At 38.7% G+C, this 25227-nt stretch overlaps 2 protein-coding genes across 5 annotated transcripts in view; both read right to left on the reverse strand.

Moving 5' to 3' along the window:
* Window positions 1–7220, reverse strand: part of LOC117403961 (leucyl-cystinyl aminopeptidase) — a 35433-nt gene extending 28213 nt beyond the window's left edge. For both annotated transcript variants that reach the window (XM_058996125.1, XM_058996078.1), the window contains exon 1: window positions 6790–7220. In XM_058996125.1, coding sequence (XP_058852108.1) covers window positions 6790–6808 — 19 coding nt within the window. In that variant the 5' untranslated portion in view covers window positions 6809–7220. The remainder of the gene's footprint in view (window positions 1–6789) is intronic.
* Window positions 7221–9301: 2081 nt separating this feature from the next.
* LOC117963047 (endoplasmic reticulum aminopeptidase 2-like) lies at window positions 9302–23037 on the reverse strand. 3 transcript variants are annotated; one of them, XM_058996205.1, is made up of 19 exons: window positions 22704–23037; window positions 20884–21556; window positions 20368–20506; window positions 20117–20251; window positions 19565–19685; window positions 18887–19041; window positions 17916–18029; window positions 17489–17620; window positions 16937–17068; window positions 16641–16706; window positions 16190–16365; window positions 15763–15842; window positions 15461–15644; window positions 14267–14423; window positions 12959–13143; window positions 11519–11680; window positions 10716–10856; window positions 10506–10587; window positions 9302–9846 (listed from the first exon to the last, which is right to left on the reverse strand). In XM_058996205.1, the coding sequence occupies exons 2-19, from the start codon at window positions 21387–21389 to the stop codon at window positions 9694–9696; spliced, it is 2820 nt and encodes a 939-aa protein (XP_058852188.1). In that variant the 5' UTR covers window positions 21390–21556; window positions 22704–23037; the 3' UTR covers window positions 9302–9693. The 3 variants fall into 3 exon arrangements, with proteins under 3 accessions (XP_058852188.1, XP_058852232.1, XP_058852300.1); XM_058996249.1 differs by having other exon boundaries at window positions 22664–23037; XM_058996317.1 differs by lacking the exon at window positions 16641–16706.
* Between the last annotated feature and the right edge of the window lie 2190 nt (window positions 23038–25227).

Consider the following 25227-nt stretch of genomic DNA (forward strand, 5'->3'; position numbering starts at 1 on the left):
CAAGGGTTTCAATTCAATGCAGCTTTTAAACTGTGTCCTGAAACTATTATATGCACTTTAATATTGACTAGAACTAAAACAACAAAACACAGCTGATACAGTATATGGGATTCCTAATAAGCAGGCAGAAACATATTGGGTAACTCATCAATACCTACAACTGTGTACATAAAACACTGTGTGATAATGTGAAATGCACGTCCATCACTGGGGACAGAACCCTCCAGTAGAAGATGATGCAAATAAACCACAAGAGCATACAATTACAATCAGAACAGCAGCAGAACTGTTTGCTGAAATTACAATTGCAATGCTATTGTGTTCAAAGGCTTCGTTACTGTATTCTGCGGTCTTTATCTGTATGATGTGTAAACAGAGGACAGCAGCTGCTGTACTGCTTATCAGACAGACTGGCTCCAGGCTATTCATTATGAAACTGCCTCAGATGAACAAAGTGTAGTCTTAAACAATACGTCCCTTTCTTTCTTCCAGGCAGCTAGTGCATATAAGTTAGCTACTTTAACCTTCTACAGCCCATCCCTCCACCCACACACACACAGAGATAACGTGTTTAATCAACATCACAATCTATAAGTTCTACACAAGAGCCCACTGAATACCCCCTCCATCCAAATCAATGTACGAAAACAATCACTTGTCCCTACTTCTATTAACCAGCAGGCCACGAACATTAGCAGCAGCAACAGTGCATGTTATCCAAAGGACTGGCACTGGCATCACTCAAATGAAACCCTACTTCATGAAGTGAAATGGTTCACTCACTGACTGCCGGGGTTTGCTTGCTGTACTGTATGAATTACACCATGTCTTACAATGTCTCAGCCCACAGATCACACTTAAACCACTGGCACTGGATCTCTGCGTTTGCAAATTACAGAACGAGGCTCGGAAAGCTTCTACTGAAGCAAGACAGCGGGGATGAAAACTCCAGAACTTTAACACTGGTGTGTTAATAAGATCAATTAAAAGAGAGGTTAATGATAGCTCAGGGCACCGGGAACGAGGTGGTCCGTCATGTGTACGTCCCATGGAAGAGGAATACATTTCAAACAGCAGGTCGACAAACTCCATCTCTTTCAATTCGAGTGTCACGGATCCCATGGAAAGAAATGACCAATGAGATCCCCCCAGGCACTCCCCACACAGAAGAGGAGTGCAGTCAACGGGACAGGCTCGGCTGCAGCAAGACAAGGGAGGCAGTCTGATGTGTGGCTCTTCATGTAGTGAAGAGTGCAGCATATGGGGGAGGGGATAACACACTTTACTAGGCAGCAAAGTGCAATTCGAGTCTTAAAGAGTTCAGCATGCCACAAGGACAGTATCATTACTCTATCTAAAAACATTTAAAAAAGACAAGACCTGCTGGACAGCTATTGGCTTTGTGAAGCTGAACACAGTTTGGTTTAGGTTACAGTAAAATGCCATTAACGTCCTGTCTTTGTGCTTAATTTAATGTCATTATGCAGTTTCTGTGTTTTGAGGGAGTCTTGAAGAGCACTGAGCTATTCGCATCATTTTAAGAATAAAGACAGATGCCTCGTTCACTAATACACAGCGCTCCAGATATGGTTTTGGAAGTAACTTATCAATTTTAACACAGAGATTAAAATGTGTTTTCAGGGGGCAAAATGCAATATTACCTTGAAGTCGTGAGTAATCTCGACAAATATTGCACAATCTTTAATGGTAACGGATTAGGCATTAACAAAGAGCCTTCCATTTTAACTGCAATATTACTTTGAACTACTATACAACCACGCATGTGTTCTACATGGTTCTTTATCGGCTCAGCGCATTTTTTTCGAACATGTTAAAACTTCAATATAAAGCCATACAGATAAATAAAATAAGGACATGCATTAATATGTTATAAAACAGTTTGTTTAATATTATAGGCACCTTTTTTTAGTGGTTGCCTCCAACGATGGTTCCAGTTGGATTTGTAGCTGGACTGGGGAATTTACTTTTCAACCTGTGTAGCTTTGAATTTTTCTTATTCTTACTGTGATTGGCTGCAAAGACAACATGGCTTGCAAGAGACTGGATAATGTTTGTTAGGTTGGTTATTCTTGTGTACAGTTTCCTAACTGAAGACATTGCATTCTGGGAGATGTAGTTGTTAGTGGAGGTTTTAGGTGAGGCAGACAAGCTGTGCAGGAAAACTGCTATGTGTATTTTACGCATTCAATTTAAATTTAGTGCGTATTTCTGATTTTTAATGCGTAAAAAACAGCAGGTATGCAGCTTATCTGGGCCGCTACAGTGTGCGGACTTGACTTATGATGAATAAGAGCTCAGCTCAAACATGAAGTGATTTAAACATTATTTGTATTGTTTAAATGAACAGGTACTGTAGCTGGCAGCACCAGAGGCATTCAGACATCCTGCTGCATGTGGAAACCTGTCGAGCGACTTCAAGCTTTTCAAATGAAATAAATAACACCCACGCGCTTTATCAGATAGACTGCCGTTCATCAAATTGCGTGTTTTTAACCTGAGCAATGTCACGGGCTGGTCTTACCTTTCAGTCACTTTGGAAATAACTGCAGAATACACAGAGATGGTATTAATAACTGCATCGAGATGGTATTAATAACTGCACTGAGATGTTATTAATAACTGCAGAATACACAGAGATGGTATTAATAACTGCACCGAGATGGTATTAATAACTGCACTGAGATGTTATTAATAACTGCAGAATACACAGAGATGGTATTAATGACTGCAGAATACACGGAGATGGTATTAATAACTACAGAATATACTGACATGGTATTAATAACTGCACCAAGATGGTATTAATAACTACAGAATATACTGACATGGTATTAATAACTGCACCAAGATGGTATTAATAACTACAGAATATACTGACATGGTATTAATAACTGCACCAAGATGGTATTAATAACTGCACCGAGATGGTATTAATGACTGCAGAATACACAGAGATGGTATTAATAACTACAGAATATACTGACATGGTATTAATAACTACACTGAGATTGTATTAATAACTGCAGAATACACCAATATGGTATTAATAACTGCAGAATACACTGAGATGGTATTAATAACTGCAAAATACACTGAGGTGGTATTAATAACTACAGAATATACTGATATGGTATTAATAACTACACTGAGATGGTATTAATAACTACACTGAAATGGTATTAATAACTGCAGAATATACTGAGATGGAATTAATATCTGCAGAATACACTGAGATGGTATTAATCTGCAGAATACATTGAGATGTTATTAATAACTACCCTGAGATAGTATTAATAACTGCAGAAAACACTGAGATGGTACTAGTGTACTACGTGAAATTTATTTGCTACTTGAAATGTATTTGAAATGTATCAAATACTACTTGAAATGTATTTGCTTACGATTGTAAGTCGCCCTGGATAAGGGCGTCTGCTAAGAAATAATAATAATAATAATAATAATAGTGTGAATTGAGATGGTTATGATGTGCATATGGAGATGCTACTTCTTCGTTCAGTGTTTTAGTTTTGGTCTAACACATGGAAGGGAGATATGAATCAACAAGCATGTGATTCACACGCTTATAAGCAAAAGGTACTTTGATTTTTAACTATAGCTAATAAAGTCTGAGCTTTTTAAGGTAGGGCCCAATTCTTCTGCTAATAAAATTGACAGCTGCACAGATTGCTACAGTACGCAATAAAAAGGTGGTTCACTTAGAAAAATATCAAGTATAATATGACAGGTGCAAGTGCTCCATAAAAAGTCGTGGAGCAGTTTATGTGTCTGGAGTCGTGGAGCAGTTAATGTGTCTGGAGTTGTGGAGCAGTTAATGTGTCTGGAGTCGTGGAGCAGTTAATGTGTCTGGAGCAGTTAATGCAATAACAGTTTTTTAAATCTAGGCGGCGTCCCCGGTGGCTCACCTGGTAAAGACTACCTGCGGAGTGCGAGAGGAGTCATGTGATCAACACCAGGGTTTAAAGAAATCAACCCCTCTCTGTTCAGCATTCGTCAAGATCCCAGTACATCTTACCTTGTGTACAGATGCCACCCTGTGCTATGAGCATAGAACACAATTCAAAAGATCCCAGTACATCTTACCTTGTGTATAGATGCCACCCTGTGCTAAGAGCATAGAACACAATTTGAAAGTAAAGAAACAGCACGACTTCAAGTTTAACAGTAGTTCCTGTGTGCAATCTTGGCTTTTCTGATTGACGTTAATACGCTGCATGAAGGGCGCCTATTATTTTAAATAATTTTGAACAGTTTGAGAGAACCAACCAAACTCAACATCAAGAGACACCCGACACTCACTCACTCAAACCCACATGAGCACCCCTCCTTATTCACTTCCCTCTATGTGTGTGTGTGTGTGTGTGTGCGCCAAACTCCATGAGATGACATCTCTAACAACATCAAGAGACACCCAACACTCACTCAAACCCACATGAGCATCCCTCCTTATTCACTTCCTTCTATGTGTGTGTGTGTGTGTGTGTGTGTGTGTGTGTGTGTGTGTGTGTGTCGTTGCTTTTCTGTCTTCTGGATCATCAATCATTTGTCCTGGACTAGTACTGTACTAGACTAATGTCAAGAATAACACAGAAAACTATTTTATCTGTATGTTATCAGCACAAGCTCCCATTTGTAACCAATCAGAGAGACTATAGCTTTATTCTAGTTCATCTGTCTTGTAGATTTAAAGATTACATAAAGAACATGGACATGACTTCAGGTGAACTGGGAACACTGCCGTCTCAAGCAAAACAAAATCTGCACAATAGTATCACAAAACAACCGCCTGCTGTGAACACATTGTTAAAGAAATGACCCGGTACACATGCACCTGACAAACACACCACGCTGACATCATGAACACTCTAGAAGCCCAAAGTGAGTCATTGGAACACACTTTACAAGTGCAAAGAATCAGAATGGTGGGCCTCAAGTGACAGGATTTCAAAGCAAACCCAATACATTAAAAGAAAAAAGAAAGGATTTGTTCCACAGCCAAATGTTCTGATGCGGACAATTACGGTGTGCAGGGTCATCAGCATCTGCCATTTTCCTGCTAGTTTCCAGATCAGTAAATATTAGCATAATAGTGTGCTTCCCTCCTCCCTACGTCACAGGCATCAGTATTTGTACTGTATTAGCTGTCCTGGGATGGTTATGTTAATACAAGAGAATCTTTCAGAATGCTTCTTGAAGCTCAGATTCCACATTCTACTGTGCATGGCTGCTGCTTGGATGCTGTATTAACTGTGCCACCCTAGCGGTGCACTCCTCAGCTGCATCCTTACACAGACACACACTTTACAATCTAACGCTTAACCTGATTAACTGGCCCTCTCAACACACAAGGAGACAGAAACAGGGGTACATGAGAATCTGGTGCACCTTCATTGGGAAAACGCCTGCTTACCTGCTTCAGAGTTAAGTACTGTACACAATGACAGGTTGTTAATGCTGCAACCCAAAGACGAAACACAACAAAAGCAACTACAAAACTACACTACATACACTTTATGAACCATGGTTCCAGTTTCACTATTCAGAAAGGGTATGCAGGTATTACATAGCAATATCCATAAAGGCTATTCCCCAACCACCTCTTGTATTGCAACTTGACCGAGATTCCCGCTCAATAAGACATGACTCAAAGTGATCGTCAACACGAATTTGATGCCCTGTCACTAAAGGCACCAGTTACTGTTGTTACACGTGTGGTGTGCATCCGAGTGCATACAAGCTGCACCCACGTAACAGTGCGGCACCAATTAGCTCAACAAAAAAAAGTGTAGGTGTTTTTCAGTAACTCGTCAATGCACAGCATAAGGAAATATCAATGTGAATTTTGTATTTATTGACCAGTGAATCTCATAGCATGGTTCTTCAGAAAAATACAAATTTTATAAGTGAGAATTACAAATCGTGTGCCCCAACTCTAGAATGGTTTAAGCCATCTAAATAATTCTAGAAAAGGCTACGCTTGCTCATAAGATGAAAGGGACTTTGTCACATTGTCTTGGTCCTGATTATTGAATCTCAACTCTCAGTCAAGCATATCAATGAAATAGGCAAACTTGAAAAAAAGTTAATCGTTACTGTTTCATAGTTAAAGTACGTTGCACATAGATATTTACAGTTTTTTTTGTCATGATTTGTTCACGATTTTATTACACTTTCTGTGTGTTTGTTTTTTTTAAATAAATAAAAGTATATATATAAAAACTGTATGTGTGTGTGTATATGTATATATATATATATATATATGTATATGTATATGTATATGTATATATATATATGTATATGTATATGTATATATATGTATATATATATATATATATATATATATATATATACACATATACACACACACACATGCATCAGTTGGTTTATTTCAGTGCTGCGTATAGCCCCGCCTCTCACAGTCTTCGCAAAAATAACAGCAACAAACACTTTCGAAAACACCTGCTGTCCTGCTCGGCACGTCCTTGTATTAATAAAACCACGTCATCCAGCTTCACAGCACAAGGCGTAGTGATTTCGTACTACATGTCTTTTCTAATATCGTTTTCTATGTCGATAATTAACAGCACGCATCTTGACCTTCCCTTGATCCGCTGTTACTGTACCTACATTTAATTAGGGCCCTGACAGTTGCAACTTTGTGCCCTGCAACAAGCCGACCACTTTATGTATTGTGTTTGCTAGGTAGTAGCGCAAAGAAATCAACTAGCATATTCATGTCCTTATACTCACGGCTTTGAAAGGACTCCATTCTGTACACGTCCCGTGTTTTCTTCTTCGGTAGGTTTCAACTTTTTGTCTTGGGTGTGCAATTAAATCAGAGAACAACACAGCACTCACAATCACAAATACCTCCTCCAGCCAGTCTAACAGGATTGATCATTCCTCTTTATCTCGTTTTGCATTGCCACTTTCTAATAACAACGCAGGTCACTGATCACGTGAGTACAGCAGATAGGAGCTATAAGGTCCCGGAATATTTTCGTTGTTAAAGTGAAACCAATGAACAGTTGAAACGAATTCTCGGATCGCCTATACAGAGCAGGGTGTACCGACTATGTTCATCTCGACAACATTTCCTTCCCTTTTCTCTCAACCATGTGATACTGATATGATCTTAGACCGAAGCAAACGATTGCCTATTCGGCCCACAATAACCTCTTTCAATAACTGTATACTTTCAGTCAGGTTGTATGTACTTAATTGCACTCTTATCAGATAGGAAAGGGAAGAGTTGTGACTCCTGTAGACAGCAAGAAGATGGATGCGACTGTTTTTTTCTTTCTTTCTATTAAGTACAGGTTGTTTTAAGCACCCAAAGTACAGGAAGTAATTTGGTACCAGGATGCAACTTCTAATTCCTGTATTGAATTAACTGCATATTCCAAATTAAAGTATACAAAAAGCAAATAATACAATATATTCAATCCAAGAAAGTGAAAGCGCATGGTAATAATACACAATAAATCAAATAATAAATCGAACGCATCTGAATTTATTTCTGCTTTAACCTTTGATACAAAACCATCACACTCCTGAATTGCTGTAAATATATTTTTGATTTGCCCTTTCCAGCCCAGTGATGCCAACTGGAATCACTGTTTTAGGGGCTTAGATTTCAGTACTTGTGCTCAGAATAAACATTTGTCAACACTGGTGGTAATAAAGGCAGCTATTGGTTAAAATCTGGACCAATGGTAAGGGATATGAGAGAAAGGGGGCTTGCATGGTCATGTGACTTAGAGTGCATGAACTGAAGACGAGTAACTCATATACTTCCAACTTGATGATGCCAAATGTACTCGTGTTGAATTCTTAAAATAAAATGTGCAGTTGCAAAAAATGTCAAAATTTGTAATATTTAAGGCATTGTAAAATAATGTTATTAATGACTTTTTTTCTGATGTGTAGAAATAGATGTGGGCTGGAAAGGGTTAGGAATAAGAGGGTTACTTTGTTCATGTAACTAAGTCTACACAAATGTATTTTTTAAAAGAGTACCCTTTTTGTTTTGTATGGGACAACATGTGAATAAGTGAAATGCAGTGTGTTTTCACCACTACCAACTGGCTCTTTACATTGTAAAGGAAATGAACATACAGCTATGCAGTACCCAGACATGTGTAGCGTGTAGCGTATAGCGTATGTCATGTCGTGTGCATGTTCAGCAGTTATGCACGTGTGACTGGAACACTGGGTTTCCATTCACAATAGTACGGGTTACATTACCACACAATAACTGCTGAGCCCTAAGCCTCATTAAAGTGTATAGAGATATATACAATCACATTAGACAGCTACTTACACTTTCAAATGTAATGCCTTTGTTTTTTAATATCACTACCTAAACAAAAACAGAAAATCACTAAAAACAAAAGGTTACAGTACACACAATGAAGTACCTGCAGAGATGAACCCTAATTGAACTTGATTATTATATCTGATGATAACAAACTGAGTGCCACCACAATTAAATGAGTAGTATACTTCTGGTTTGGTGACTTTCCCTGTCTGAAAAGTCTGTGTTACTGTCTGTAGATAATATGTAAATGTGTCTTGCTTTATACTAGATTTATTTTCCCCATAAGAGTTCTTTAATTGTTTTTGTGGTAGGACAGAAGCCCTGCTGTGTAAATAGTGTGTGTGGGGGGGATTGTAAATAGTGTGTGTGGGACTGTAACTAGTGTGTGTGTGGGATTGCAAGGTGGCAAGGATAGAGTTAAATCTGTCCCTGCCAGCAATCACATGTATGGCCATTCCCCAGTTAGGTAATTGGTGCTAACTGGGGAGTGGCCACGTGTATAAAAGGAGCAGAAAGCCCTTTGGAGGAAACTAAGTGAGTGTTTTTGATACGTTAGTGAATGTTATAGTGAAGGTGACTGCCCAGACTACAAGTGATGTATTATTTTGTTTAAACATTTTATTTTGGCCCTCCTAACTCCCTCCAACAAGCTAAGACTTTCTGGCTCCTTTTATACACGTGGCCACTCTCCAGTTAGCACCAATTACCTAACTAGGGAATGGCCGCACCTGTGATTGCTGGTAGGGCTACATTTAACCCCATCCTTGCCACCCTTACATTCCCACACACACAGCAGTGCTTCTGCCTGACCAGTTTTATCTGTATCCTATTCACAAAGCTTTTACCCACATAGAATAACAAGCCCTATTCACAAAACTTTAGTTCATTAAAGCATGTCTTAAATAAAGTGTGATTTTCAGAAACAACAGTATGAAGCCACAGTCAATCAAATTGTATTTTATTCACAAAAATAGTGATTCGTTTTTCTGTTACTAACTAAATTAGAAATAAAACTACATGCAACATCTGTAAGCATATACTATACTGTACATGCATGGCTGTTAAAGAAAACAGTTCAATTGAACACAATGCTGAATGTCTGAGCTTATACTGGTCACAAACAGTATAGTCCAAGTATAAAATAGTTACAACAGTACTGCGAGATGGAGCGTAACATTATTGTTGAGTAGCTTCTGGCTCGATTTCTACCATTATCATTTTGTCTGAACCAGGTTCAATTAAAGTAGATCCAGATCAGTTTCTGTTCTGGTTTTCACTCTCTTTGAGACAAATCCAAGATCTCTAACTTCCCTGAGTTCTAGCTTCCCTGAGTTCTAAGTTCTCTGAACATTGTCCACAAGCCACTTTCTCAACACATGCAGATTTCTCTCCAGCCACCTGATATTCTTCTGAATCACTTCTAGGACAACTTGAATAATCCTCAGTTCTTGCCCCTGTCCTTCGAATGAATCGAAAAACACCTTGACCTGCAAAACAATGAGAAAAAAAACATGAACATTTAAATTGATGATCATATTTTTCGCTAAAGAAATATACTGTTAATCCATGTTAATCCATTTGATCATTAATATTCAACACAATGTGTGCAGAGAGGTAGGCAGAGGATCATGATGACAATGTGTTGTTTAATTTCATTTCCAAACAAACAACTCAACTGGATTGAGATCCAGGGAATGTGGAGGCCATAGGAGATACTTGAATCCTTTGTCATGCTCCTCAAAGCATCTGTGCAGAATTCTAGCACAGGGGATGGATGCATTATTGTTTGATCTTTATCTGCAATGATGCTGAAGTAAACAGGGACAGATCTGCAGAGCTGCAGGGATCACATGTCGCCTCATATGATCAAGCTTATGCATCTCTAATTGAGGACGATGCCAATTCCATCAGGTAGACAGGTCCTAATAAAGGGACCAGGCAGTGTTCAAAACTCTCTGGAACTTTACTATAAGAGGTTTTTAGGCCGTCTGTGTTACACAATAGATTAAACCTGGTTAAAAGTGCCATGAGTAGCATCATTCTACCTAGCTTTCCTAATGCAGAGACAGGGCACACCAAAATCAGTGTACACTCCTCAAATGCAAAACGAGACCTTACACAGTACATCAAACAGTAAAGTGCTGACCTCTTCAAGTTCTTCTTTTGAAGAAAAATGTGATGTTGTGCCAGATATGAGGGCTCTTATAGAAGATGACCCCAAATGGAACCTGGAAATCAAAAAGAATGTATTGACACCTGCATTAAACATCTCTTTAGGAATGAACACACACTTTTTCCAGAGGCTTGACTCATACCAAAGTGAAGCTTTATTACAGCCACAAAACAAAACACTTACTTTTCTAATAGTTTGCTCCAGTTATTCCTCACAAAGTTCCAGGCCAGAGCCTGGCCAGCTGGGTTTCTGCTGATGGTTGCAATGACAGCTGCAAGGTCCTGTGTTCTAATCACCTCTCCTTCCATGCTGAGGTCGATTAGCCTGCAGCAGAATAAAATGCATATTTATGTACTGTATTTACTGCATAACCTAGTTCCGCTATAGTGGAGATACGACCCTGAGGACCACAGTGTAGGATTCACCACATCTTTTCTAAGTCTCAACCCCGTCACAGTGGGATGGTTTAGTCTCCTTGTTTATCCAATCCAACATCTATATTTTTGAACTCTTATAATAAAAACTCAACAATGTTTTGGTCTTCCACCAAACTTATAGAATGCCTATAAACGTAAACAATTGTGGACTACGCAGTAAGATTTGTGCTGAGGGTTCCAGTGGTGCAGCACTCAGTGTTGTATCTTCATTCATTAAAACACCACTAGAGGGTTAGAGCAACAGTATACCAAACAAACTTGATTGAGTTGTTCTGTTTTGCTGTGTCACTGCAACACCATTATTGCAAGATGAATCATAAAAGTAAGTGTATCCCTTACACGTTTAAACAATGTATCAGAAAAGTAACCTGATGCAAATTCAGATGGTCAGTTTTTTTTATTATTTTTACATCATGATAACCATGACCTACTGCAGGAAAAATGATAACTAACATAACAATCCAGTTTAAGAAGAGAATTGCAAACCTCCATCAATCAGATGAGCAATGAAAAGGAGAGTACCTGTAGCCCACCAGCAGCTATACTTACTTTGTGAGTTTGTCGGTATCTCTGCTCTGTGTCAGTGCAGACAGAATCTTATTTTTCTCCGTGGCAGACAGCGAGACCCTGTAGTGCTCCAGGAGCTGGTTCCACCCCTCTGAAGTCTGGGCTCCAATAAGGTACACTGTCCTCAAGACATCCGTAGGCAGGCTGGGGGGGGAATTAACAAATACTTTGGGGTTTTCTGGGAAAATATTGCAGCAATCTGGAGGTTTTTCAGCAATACAATTTACTTCATGCTTTTTGTATTGCTTTTGGGACTACAATACTGACCTGCATTTTCACTTGCATCCTGACAAATTAATTGGTCCCATTCTGTGGCACATTTTCAAACAGCAAGCGAGGTACTAAACATGAAGCAACTGCAAGTATTGTAAATGTAAAAACATGCTGTCCTGATTAAAAGTTAGGAAATCAATTCTAGTCCAATATATACATGTTTGTTTCGTGCAAATGTATTTTTAAAAATGAACTTTCAACTAATAAGTGACTGATCATCAAACCCTGTCTGAGTTATGCATCACAGCATTGCTTGGTGAACTCCCATATATACTGTGAGTGTGAAATCAATTACTTTATTGATCGGTCACCAAATAGATGGGAATTAAAGTGTAAATATACTTTAGCATGAAAGAAGCATTAAAATATTGGACTTTATGATACGCATAATCCATTTTTGGTATTAATTTCTTAATGATCTTTTATATAAACACTACCGTTGTTTAATGTTTTGGATAATGAAGCCTAGATAACAGGCTCCTCTAACATCGATCCATCAGCAATCAATGAATTCAGTTTTTCTTTTACCCATGTGTGACGGGGTCTCCCTGCCCCTGTGCATATTATGATTTGTATTTAGTTTTTGTTGTATTATTTGGCAGGAATATTATTTGTTATTGTTTTGTGGTTAGAATATCTCATGAGAATGCGTGACTGTCAGCCACTGATTATTTAATTAGCTGACAGTCACACAGAATTACTAAACCCGTGCAGAATGTGCCCGAGGTGATAGTAGGATAATTGATAGCTAGTTAATCCCTCGGTCACCACTATAGAACCTGCAGCTTTGGCTGCATGGAGTTGAGTGTTTGGCGAGTGGAGAATGGGAGTAGAGTAGGAGGTAAAGAGAATAACTATAAAGAAAACAATTGCTACGCGTGCTGGTTCAATACCAGCACGATACCTGTGATCATTATTGTTGATTTGTTTGATTGTTTTGGCCCACGTGCCCTCTTGTTTTGAGAAAGTGTTTTGTTTAAATGTTTTATTTAATAATAAACACGCCACAGCGCAGTTGTACCCCAGTCTGCTATTGCTGGTGTGTGGTTTCATTTCCTGGTCTGGCGTCACCACACACACGCCATCCTTGTCACACCATGTTAAAAGCGAATCTCGTTTGTCATGCGGTACTCCTAGCGGGTTACTGACCTGACACTGCCGTTTGAGTTCACCCAACTTGTGAAGAGCTGGTTTGCCTTTTCAATACAGGGAGGGTACCCCAGGACACAGGCCAGCCCCAGGAGTTCAGTTCGAAGTCTCTTCTCTGACACTGAGCCTCCATCACTCCAGGTCTGCTTGTCAATCACACTTTTAAAGTACTGTAGGATGTATCTCTGAAACACAACATTATTGAGAGAGTAACTTTTATACCTGCTTTGGGATATCAATGGGTCTAAACTCTACTTAACTATGGGCCTATTTTACATTTTAACTGGAACAAAACACAGCGAATGTTGTGCAAGCACTGCATAGAGTAAAGAATAACAGCACTGCTTATTAAAGAATAACAGCACTGCTTATTAAAGAATAACAGCACTGCTTATTAAAGAATAACAACACTGCTTATTAAAGAATAACAGCACTGCTTATTAAAGAATAACAGCACTGCTTATTAAAGAATAACAGCACTGCTTATTAAAGAATAACAGCACTGCTTATTAAAGAATAACAGCACTGCTTATTAAAGAATATCAGCACTGCTTATTAAAGAATAACAGCACTGCTTATTAAAGAATAACAACACTGCTTATTAAAGAATAACAGCACTGCTAATTAAAGAATAACAGCACTGCTTATTAAAGAACATCAGCACTGCTTATTAAAGAATAACAACACTGCTTATTAAAGAATAACAGCACTGCTTATTAAAGAATAACAGCACTGCTAATTAAAGAATAACAGCACTGCTTATTAAAGAACATCAGCACTGCTTATTAAAGAATAACAGCACTGCTTATTAAAGAATAACAACACTGCTTATTAAAGAATAACAGCACTGCTTATTAAAGAATAACAGCACTGCTTATTAAAGAATAACAGCACTGCTTATTAAAGAATAACAGCACTGCATAGACTAAAGAATAACAGCACTGCTTATTAAAGAATAACAGCACTGCATAGACTAAAGAATAACAGTGCTGCTTATTTAATGCAAGTTTGTTTAATTGGGACTTTAGATGTAACAGCAATAATTTATAATTCCCCAGTCTGCCAATAATAAACAAAGAGATTCTGCATTTAAAAACTATGACAAATTACCAAATTGTGGGCTAGAGATAATGTAGATGGTTAAAACCCCACTACATTTAGCACAACATTATGCTGTGTATTGTATTTAATTGTCATCCTTACTACTATCCTGCTCTATAGCACCCTTACAATCACTACATTCCAGCACCATGCCACAGGAGGACTGGTGCCAGTTGCTGGGAGGTAGAAGGTGAAAAAGGTATATACCTTCAGACCTTCTGCCACGTCTGAAATGCCCCTCCTCTCCATCATTCGGTACAGCACCTCTAGGTAGCCCACGCCCTGCAGCAGCGGGATGTTCTCTGACTCCTGTCTCAGATAGGAGGTCAGGTCAAGGGCCCGGTCCAGTGAAAGCCTCCCAACACTGAGCACATTGTAATAGAAACAGAAACAAGCATATCTATTAACATCCAATTGGAAAGGAGTGGTGTTTCTCAAAGCATATCTATTAACATCCAATTAGAAAGGAGTGGTGTTTCTCAAAGCATATCTATTAACATCCAATTGGAAAGGAGCTGTGTTTCTCAAAGCATATCTATTAACATCCAATTGGAAAGGAGCTGTGTTTCTCAAAGCATATCTATTAACATCCAATTGGAAAGGAGTGGTGTTTCTCATAGCATATCTATTAACATCCAATTGGAAAGGAGTGGTGTTTCTCAAAGCATATCTATTAACATCCAATTGGAAAGGAGTGGTGTTTCTCATAGTATATCTATTAACATCCAATTGGAAAGGAGTGGTGTTTCTCATAGCATATCTATTAACATCCAATTGGAAAGGAGTGGAGTTTCTCAAAGCATATCTATTAACATCCAATTGGAAAGGAGTAGTGTTTCTCATAGCATATCTATTAACATCCAATTGGAAAGGAGTAGTGTTTCTCATAGCATATCTATTAACATCCAATTGGAAAGGAGTAGTGTTTCTCATAGCATATGGATTTGGCGCATCATGGTCTGAATTACATTCGGTAGCATTTCCTTTTGGCTTTTTTGTTTTTATTTGTGAATGTAGTGTCCATGAAAGATGAGGGATTATCACATTCAGCTTTGGTGCAACATTTTGTGGTGGCTTGGAAACCCTAAACAATGATCAACTTGTGACCTAAGCTAGATTTGAACCCCTTGAGAGGCACATTAATTTGCCTGCTGGGCCACCAAGCCCCAAGGTTAACAAAAGGGAAGAGTTGAACCAAGTGAAGTGGGATGAAATAGCCTGCTGGGCCACCAAGCCCCAAGGTTCATGACGCAACAGCTCCAGAAACTACCTACAGCAACTACAATATTATTCTGTGATTCTTGTTGTATACTTATCAGAGTCTCCAGTGCTGTTCACGTGAGCCCAATCTTTTTTTTTTTTTTTAAATGAGAAAGAAACAACAACATGGGATTGTATTACCTGACCAGCTGAAATGCATTGTGGATGAGGTTGGTTCTGTCCTTGTGGCTCAGAGCAGTGTGGTTCCGATCTAGTAAGTGAATCAGCGAGTCCCATCCATCTCCCTCATAATGTACAACATAATATCCATTCATATCAGCATTGAACTTCACCCAGCTCACCTCTCCCTCCAGCTCAATGGTATCTGCATTAGAACAAGCGGTTATGTGCATTACATAATTGTGTACATAACATCCGTGACTTATACAACTCATAGAATCTGAGTCGAATACAAGTTTAAAATTGCAGAAAGGTAACTAGACCTGATTTTGTTCTCAGTAAGTGTCTTCCAACACTTCCAGATCCGCTGGTAAAGTAGGTGAGAGGAACATGCCACAGGTACCTATCAGGAACAGGAGAACACTTTTAGCATGTTGATGGCCATTGTGATCTCCAGCCTTTCATTGCTGTCCTACAACAATCAACATTGAGCTCAGGGAACACAAAGACACTTTTTCAGGAACAGTGGCTTGAAACCTGGTTCCAAGAGACCGGGAGATCTAGTTTGAGGCAACTTTGCTGTATAAACCTACTGGTCTCCCCTGGTGTGCCATGCAATAGCCTGAAACCTACTGTAGTCTCCTGAAACCAAGCTCCAAGCCACAAAGTGGTTTCATGTTCCCTCAGCTTTAGAAACAGAGGACACCGAGGAGCTGATGTAAGTATTTACACGTTATGAACCGATCGTACCCAGACTGCAGCGCAGCCCATTCAGGGTCTTCCTGCAGTACTCCTTTCAGGAAACGCTCCTGACGGATTCGGACTTGCTTGCCACTGCGCTCCACAACAACGAGAGGAATCCCCATCTGCAGGGTCCAAGTGTCCATCATCTCTTTTAGATGCATGTGTTCTTCTGCATGGTGGTACTGAAATATGTGTAAAAAACGACAACACGCAGCTCAGGGCTGTTCGTTTGAAAGTAGTTTATACATGGTACAATGCAAAACCCTCTACATAGGCACAACTGCCCTAGCCTTTGGTGCTGTTTTAATACACTAGCTTATTACTGAAGTAGTCAGATCGATAGGCTATGATTACTATGCTACTCAAAATTTATCCCACCCGTGTCAGGCACTGGAGTGTGTAAGTACTGAGGCATTGGGAAAGGCGAACCCCCTCCTGCTCCTTCACAGTCACTTACAGCATGTGTCTGTGCTTGTGAGCGTGTGTAGCAGAATCCTCCAGTGAAGTCTTCTTCTGAACAAGTCTGTTGTGGATAAATAATAATAGCCGTATCAGATTTGTTGAAAGACCAGCCTCTTTGTTATCTACAGCTTTTGACACCGATTTTAATTTGTAGGTTTTATAGTGGAGCTGGAGCACTCCTGCTTGATACATTCAAATGTAAATTTAAGTTAAAAAAAACTGAATACATACTGTTATCCCTAAGTTGTGGTTCCAGTGCCAGTTAATGTAATTTCAAATGAAACAGCTTACATTTGCCATGGAGTCCCATAAGTCGTCACTCTTTGCATTCTTGTAGCTGTACCTGCGCAGGTAACGGTTAACTCCATTCTGGAAGACATCTTCTGTAAGGAAGTCTTTCAGCATGTTGAGCACACACGCACCCTGTCACAAGAAAACATCTATAAGGCAATTGCCTCATTATTTGATGATTCTGACAATTGGGTTCAGATCAGAACTGTGTACACCCAACAACAAACAATGATTATTAACAGTAAGCATCTCAATAAGGGCAAGACATGCTTAAACAGCCATGGCGATGCTTCTTGGTCTTTCAGGAAAGCAATTGATTTGTTTCCCTGAATAACACATTGAGCACAAAAGGATACAGGACAAATACAGCAATGTATATACAACTGGATCCATGTAATAGTCAGGGGTAGTTGATACACAGAGGTATATTTCAACCCAGACTTTCACTGTTCTTTGTCCCCTATAATACTCCTCCCAATTGTAAAAGGTAAATCATCAAGCTGTAAGTAAATGTGTCCCTTCACACACACACACACACACTGCATACTGCACCTTGTCATAAGAGACTGCATCAAACATTTCCATGATCTGAGTTGGGGTTTCTGCTGGGTTGGTGATCGGATGAGAGGAGTTTAGGGAATCTCTTGCCATGGCTCCAAAGCACACATTTAAAAAGTAGTCATCCTGGAAACACAAAGAGCTCCAGTAATTCCTTGTATAAGAGTTGACCCCGGGAAGATTGCATGGTGTTGTTGCAGTTTGCCATGCTTTCCTCGTGCTTATGGATTTTATTATGGTCCATACTTGTCCGTCTGATCGGTCTTTACCTGGCTTTCACATTGCTTTACTACTCTTTTATTGTGGTATGTAACAGTAATCTTGTTTGTTTGTTGGTTAACACTAACATGCATCATACAGCTTTCTATTTGGAAATGTTTAGTGCAGCAAAAAGGATAGAGGAAAGCGAAGGCATACTTACAATCTGAATGTCTGGATAGGTGCTGTTGACAGATACACGCTCCATGTACCTGGCAAAGCCTTCATTCAGCCAGATGTCATTCCACCACTCCATTGTAACCAGGTTACCGAACCACTGAATGCAAGGGTCCAACAGGAACAGTTAGAAAGCACAGGGACAGGGATGGACAAAAAACAGAAGCACCTACTGTACAACATTCGGGATACTCTTTCCTATACACAGCCCAGACTAACACAATCAAATGAATGGTGTATTCGTCTGGTTGTCACTTTCTCACCAGGTGAAGTAACACGGCTCTTCTTTTGCATGCACACTCACCAGGGCTGGGTTCAATTGCTGTTTTTTTCAATTCCAATTCCTTTTTAAAATCAATTCCAAATTCCAATTCCAATTCCAATTCCAATTCCAATGACGGTATTGAAATTGGGAATTTATATTTTACAGACATAATAATTCCTGCGATTATACAACTGCTTTCATTTGAAGCTAATTAATTGACTAACAAACAGCGGCTTTAATTTAAGTAATTTGTTGCCCCTGTGAGCTCATTTTAACAGAATACTGCTAATTGCAATTGTGATCCACGACGTGTTGGAATCCATTAAGAGGGAATTGGAATTGAAAAGCAGGAATTGACCCCCTGCATACGACACCTGTCTTGGCACAAGGTTTATGTATCATTCATCAAACACAAATGTCAGAATGACCCTCATACCTGAGCTAGCATATAAAACAGGAGATTCGCGGAGTGGAATCCATTGTTTGTCGATTGCTTGCACATGGCCCCTATCACTCCGGACTGCTTCTTGCAAGAAGCACAGATGACTCATAAATACTCCCTTAGACAGTAGGCACAATATGAATGTGTTACATACGAGCGACTACACTATATGCATCCCTGCAGGTATAATTATGAATTCATAAGGCAGACAATCTTTAATGTTACACATGCATGGCCAGTGCCTCAGTACCTGGTGAGCCAGTTCATGGCCTATGACCTTGGTAATCCACAGTTTATCTGCATCACAGGATGTCTGAGGGTCATAAAGCAGAGACGTCTCTCTGTAGGTAATCAGGCCCCAGTTTTCCATGGCACCTGACTGGAAATCTGGGATAGCAACAAGGTCTAAAAGAAAAAAGGAAATGCAAGCATTAATATAGCATCTGATACAGCAAAATATATCAAATAAATAAAAAGGGACTTGTCAACATATTGGGCAAAGTTTGCTCTACTTTAATCAAATAGAAATACAAGACTTGACACTAACAGATGAGAATGTTAATTCACGGGCTCCTTCACACACATGTGTCGTTATTTTCAAATTCTGAATCAATAGTAGGTTTTTTTTTAATTGACTTTGAAAAAGGTGGAGCAACTTTGCACTGGAACAAAATCTTTCAAAACGTGACCCATTGCTTTCACTACAGTGAAACCTGAAGTGTAAAATAAATGCAACACAGACTTTGTAAAATGTGAGTGAACCATGAATAATCTAATAGAAATACAGTTACAGCACTGAAGAGTAAACCAGATATTTATCAAACATACTGCTTGCTGCTATATTTACTCGAGTCATAGCTTATAGGCTATAGGTACGTCTTCACAGAAGACATTCCTGCATTTGAATTAAAGAGTGTTCAGTACTTACCCTGTTTAGGCAGAGGATAGCTTATATTAAAATAATGCTCATAGAACTCCAGTATTTTTACTGCTACTTCAAGAGCATAGTGGGTTTGATTCCACTTCTCCGGAACAGCATAAACTGAGACCTGTTAACAGATCAATGAAAAAAGCTAGTATCATTGCTACAGCATAGTCGTGTCCCACAAAACTCTGGTGCAATTTACAAACTAAAAATCCTGTAAAGACAAGCTGTATTTATCTAATTTGATACAGTACATTACGCATAGACTTAACTTTCGCGCTTAACAAAAAGAGAGTAAGTTATCTTAACAACACCGATAAAGAGAAACATTTATACTACAAGTAGATGCCAGTTAAAAATGCTCCAAAAAATTACAAAGTAGCCTGTCCTCAAATGAGGACAATGGCACTTAATGGGCTAATCCTTTTCAAATAACTTTCTGCAGAGCGTGACACATCCTTGCAAATGAGTCCTAATGTCAATGAAATGTACATCTAATTAGAAAAGAATGCTCTCTTCTAGTGTGTATCTCCAAGCGCCAAAGCACTTGCTTACCTTGATACCTGAAGAGGTGACAGCACTCACAGCCCTGAAGTCACACACTATATACGCTACTAAGTAGGTGCTCATCTTAACACTCTTATCAAAGTGGTCTTCCAACAGCCCCCCTTCAAGCTCAAGGGTCATTATCTGTGGAGGAAATAAGATACTTCAAACAATGGCACAGTAATAATCTGTATAAAGTCTACTGTGGTCTGCTTCTAAAGTGAGATCTAAAAAGCTTCAGTACGGATGGTGCATCCTACCTTGGGCATGTTTGACAGAGCGAGGTGCTGTCTTTCTCTGGATATTTTAATTGAGAACGTGGCTTTAAAAGACGGTTCATCAAAGCAGGGGAATGCCATGCGGGCTGCTGTGGGCTCAAAATCTGTGGTCGCCAGTATCCTGTTTATGAATGGACACGTTAATGCTGAATATTAAAATGAGTTTGATCATGACAAGTTCTATATTGAATAACACTGTCAGACTGTTATTGATCGATTCTCAACAATTGAGTAAACAAGGGAACGAGGAATCTCATTGCTTTGTTCCATGTAATGAATAGTTAACTTCAAATTTCATAAAACCAATTAGTTGGAAAATGCGAGTATGGGCACACCCGTAGTTAAATAATTTGTTGTATTAGTTTCTATAACCAAGGGTAAGTGCCAGCACTACATGCAGTCAAGCACTGATAAGGAGGCAAGGGTTGATATATACCTGCATCTCACTAGGTATTATTTCCTAGCCAACACATATTAATAATTATATAAACCACACACCTTTTTTCACCATCTACTGTCCGATATGTGCTTTTGTAGAAGCCATCAAAGCCTTCCGCCAGACTGGCTTGGAATTCAATGCGGAGGCGGTACTTTCTGTGAGCTGCTAATGGCTCAGCAGCCTGCAATGCAATTTGCTCATGAGATGGGTACTCCAGAACACTGACATTCTTTCCTAGACTGTCAGTTTCCAGGTCCTGTCCTGGGATGATGGTTGCTCCGGTGATTTCTAAGTCTTTGCTGTGCAGGATGACGTAGCTGGTTTCCTCTTTGACCAGCACCTCAATCTTCACAGTCCCAGTGAAGTTCAGACTGGTCAGATTGGGGTGGATTCGGAGGTCATAGTGAACTGGTACAATCTTATCAGGAAGTCTCACCTTGTTCCAGGGAAATAGATGACCATTAGTCGCTATGGGATCCTGATGTGCTTTGCAAATAAGCGCAAGCTGAAACCACGCTGACATTTTCAGCACTTGGAGGATTAGTATTTTCCCCATAGCAGACATAGTTCAATAGCCTATTCTTGCAATTTAGAATTATATTGTGGAAATGAAAGTAGAAGCTGAGAGTTGCCAGTCACTTTCTGCTAATTGGGTGTGAAACCCAAGCAGTGCTGTGACGTGTGAAATGTCTGGTAGGGGATGACCTCACATGTGGGCTGCCAGTGCTCATCCTAAAGAAATAGCGACAGCAAATTAGAAAAACTCCACCCGACTCATCCATGCTGAAACATGATGATCACACATTAATTAGGCAGAGGAAACGGGTTAATAATCATGGACTCCAGGGATGAAGTCTGAACTCCTCTCTCATCCGCAGCTCCGTCTGAACAGTGTGGATAAACTGGCTGACCAGTGTGCGTGTGTAAAGTATAAAAATATCAAGTCATTAATGAAGAACCGCCATGAATCTGCTCCAAAATAAGAATCATTTTCAACTTTAGACAGGTTTACAGAGTTTTGTATTTTCGTTGACTAAAGACAGAGCCAAATAATGTAAATCTAGAGGGAAATGCACATTGCAATCTCACAGTGGTTGGCATACTAAGTACTGTAATATGGGATAACCAGTAGACACTAATAAGAAATGAGCTAATTACAGATTTGAGATCCAATCCATACACCACACCATGAGGGCCCAGGTGGCAAGATAATTAATGTCACATGCAGGTTCATGTTAGTTATACAGTTCATGTGTTTATCTATCTGGCATGGTTTTGCTGAGCTGTAAAATAAAGAGACTGTGTGAATGATTTACACAATTATAATAAAACTAGTGAGGAGTCAGGAAGTGTCACCACAGCAGACCAGAAGTAAACAGCACAGCCAGACTGACTGGCATAATCTGAGAAGAGTATTTGGGAAACAGACATCAAAAATACCCATAACAAAATATAGTGTTGCACATCTGATGCACAACCCACTTGTGGAAAATTGGGTAAAACAGTGGCCACATTATTCATGTATGAGGGCTCAGACTACTGAAAGAAATTCTATTTTAGCCAGACATTTTTTAAAGGCACTTATGTCAGCAGTTCAAAATATCGGGCGGGTCGCCGTTATTACATATTACCACCTGGAGGGTGCTTTAGTGCGAGCAAAAGGTGAAAATTCAGCACATCAAGCTGGAGAACATGACACGATGTTTGTTACACAATCTCTATAAATATGCATTCTTACTATGGTCAGTTACAATATGTTTTACAAGGGGCATTTCTGTAATACGATGATACCGCTAAAGTTAAAATAACAGTTGAAAAGAAAAGCACGCAAATACATACAATATATACTAGGCTGTGGCTTTGCCGCTCAAAATAATACCGTAAATATTCTTGCTGGTCAATGTTCAGTAGTGGAGTACAGCACCCGGACACATCCAGTTCAGCACGGGCTACTGCAGAGGTAAATTACAATTACAAATGGACGAGATAGGAGCAGTCGTCACCCAAACTCTGCCTCTAGTACTACAGCACTTTCACTTTTGTTTTAAAGGGCCAGTTTGTGACGTTAAGTTTAAAATTGTACAAATTACAATTATATTAGATCTCCATGATCTCTATAGTCGCTTATATTTAGTCAGAATGTTTTAATTTTAGCAACCAGAAGAAAAGAAAAAAAAATGCTATCAACATAAACTTTACACTTACTACCAGTAACTTCCTGAATACAAACTGTAGCAACTCGCGCTTAAAGCTACAGTAACACTTAAATATTTCTGCACCATCATTATAAACGACTCTTACTTATCTTCAGGGAATTGGAAATAAAGGTGTTACTTTTTTTGTTTTTTTATTAAATATAAGCTAAAATGTAAACAGAAGGCTCGAGGTTCTTGACAGACAAAATTGTATCACAGTTAAGGTAATTTACTGAAGTTAGTTTTAGTATTATACACGTACGTCTACTGCAGATTTACTTCTCAACCTGGTAGGTAACACGGTACACCATCACTTCACATAGGGTGACCAGACGTCACGGTGTCCCGACATTTTGCTCAAAATCTTTCAAAAGTCCCGGTGTAGTGTTAGAAAGTGGTACATCGTCAGATCCTTGAGCCATGTAACTTCAGAAAGCGATGCGTTGTCACGTTGAAAGTGGTACACTGTCAGGTTTTGGTACAGGTGCAATCAATTGTGATCTGATGGGTGTTTTCCTATTGTCAAACAGAGGTACATTTACTATTAATTTTTTTGATTTGTTTTGTTTTTGTTTTTTGCAAACTTAAACTGGAAACAGACAATCAATTTCTATAAATAGAAAAAAACAATTCACAACAAGTCCACCGCAAAGTTGCACAAATACAAAAATGTACAAGACCCAATGGACTGCATATTATCTTAATGATAAATTACATTAACAATGATTTAAAAGACTAGAAAATATGATAAATTAAATTTAAGAAGATGTAAAGACCATATTGTTTTTTTTAATGGTTGAAAAACATGATACATTACATTAACAACGATGATGTTAAATAGGATCAATTCAATTAAAAAAAGATGTAAAAGACTCAAAAACAGCATAACGCACCAGATTTGAATGCGCGGGTCCCTGCTTTCTTAGTTTAAATTGTTTAGGTATGCGCGAGCAAGCCACTGTGCTGCGTATCGTTTTTTACAGCGTACCTGAAAATAATGCTACATCGGTTACAACTACTTCATGTAGCGCGACACTCTAAATAACACTTATCAAAATAACGTTTATGGCACCTGCAGTGAAAACTAAATAAAATAATAATAAAAAAAAGTTCATCTCTACTAGGGTAATCAAGAACATTATTTTTATAAAGTGATTAACACAGGCGTACGAGCTTATTCCTCAGTGCGCCTTGCGTTTTCATTTAGTTTATGTTCCATATGAATCAAGAATTGCGTGTAATAGGGCCATTTTGTAGCTGTTCAGTTCTGGCTGGATTTAGCCCAGACAGAGCAGCGAGAGACAGCAAGCATCCGAATCCACCCGGTTAAACCACAACACACATCAACAATGTCAATAAATAGAGCCTGACGCAGTGAATCAAGAAAGAAAGAAAAATAACAAAACGTACATGTATTTTAATGATTTCATTTATTATTATTATTATTATTAGTAGTAGTAGTAGTAGTAGTAGTAAACTCAATATAAAAGTATGCAATACGTATAATATGGCTACAACTAATTAGCCACAAATTATACACCCAGGGGTGTATTAAAATTAAGTAGATGCTTAAATAATAATAATAATAATAATAATAATAATAATAATAATAATAATAATAAGAGTGAGAGGATGGCTGTTTAAATAACCATTAACATGCCCTATATCTGAATGGTTTAATTAGTCTTATCAATTATTTAACAATGTGTCCCAGTTTTGATCTTTGAAAATCTGGTCTTGAGAAAAATAAGCTTGCAAATACATACAGCCGACTGGCTTTGCAGGCCAGGCATGTCAGCAGCTGACAAAAAACAGTAAGCTTTAGAAAACAACATGATTTTATTTGATTTGATTTTAGAAAACAACATGATTTTATTTGATTTGATTTTAGAAAACAACATGATTTGATTTGATTTGATTTTAGAAAACAACATGATTTGATTTGATTTGATTTGATAAAACAACATGATTTGATTGGTTTTCAAACAGTTTCAACACGTTTGACTTAAACAGCAGAAAAACAAAAACAAAAAATGTTAGGTTCGGTTAGGTATGGAAAGGTACGATGCATCAACAGAGAGCGCGATGGTATAGGATTTCGACAAGTAAAAAAGTACATATTTTAGAAGAGACTGCTGTTCTGTTTGCAACAGTGCCCCTATTTTGTCTTGTGAGGGGACAAACCATTTTAACACGATACTAGCTTTA

Source organism: Acipenser ruthenus, chromosome 1, assembly GCF_902713425.1.
Source record: "Acipenser ruthenus chromosome 1, fAciRut3.2 maternal haplotype, whole genome shotgun sequence".
NCBI lineage: Eukaryota > Metazoa > Chordata > Actinopteri > Acipenseriformes > Acipenseridae > Acipenser > Acipenser ruthenus.

What these genes read in the sequence shown, in the direction of transcription:
- LOC117963047 (XM_058996205.1), bottom strand. Translation starts at nt 21,389, where the DNA reads ATGTCTGCTATGGGGAAAATACTAATCCTCCAAGTGCTGAAAATGTCA. An exon ending in TGGGCTGCGCTGCAGTCTGG is followed by an intron (nt 15,843 to 16,189) that starts GTACGATCGGTT and finishes TGTTCCTGATAG; the next exon opens with GTACCTGTGGCATGTTCCTC. An exon ending in TGGAGCAAACTATTAGAAAA is followed by an intron (nt 10,588 to 10,715) that starts GTAAGTGTTTTG and finishes TTTGATTTCCAG; the next exon opens with GTTCCATTTGGGGTCATCTT.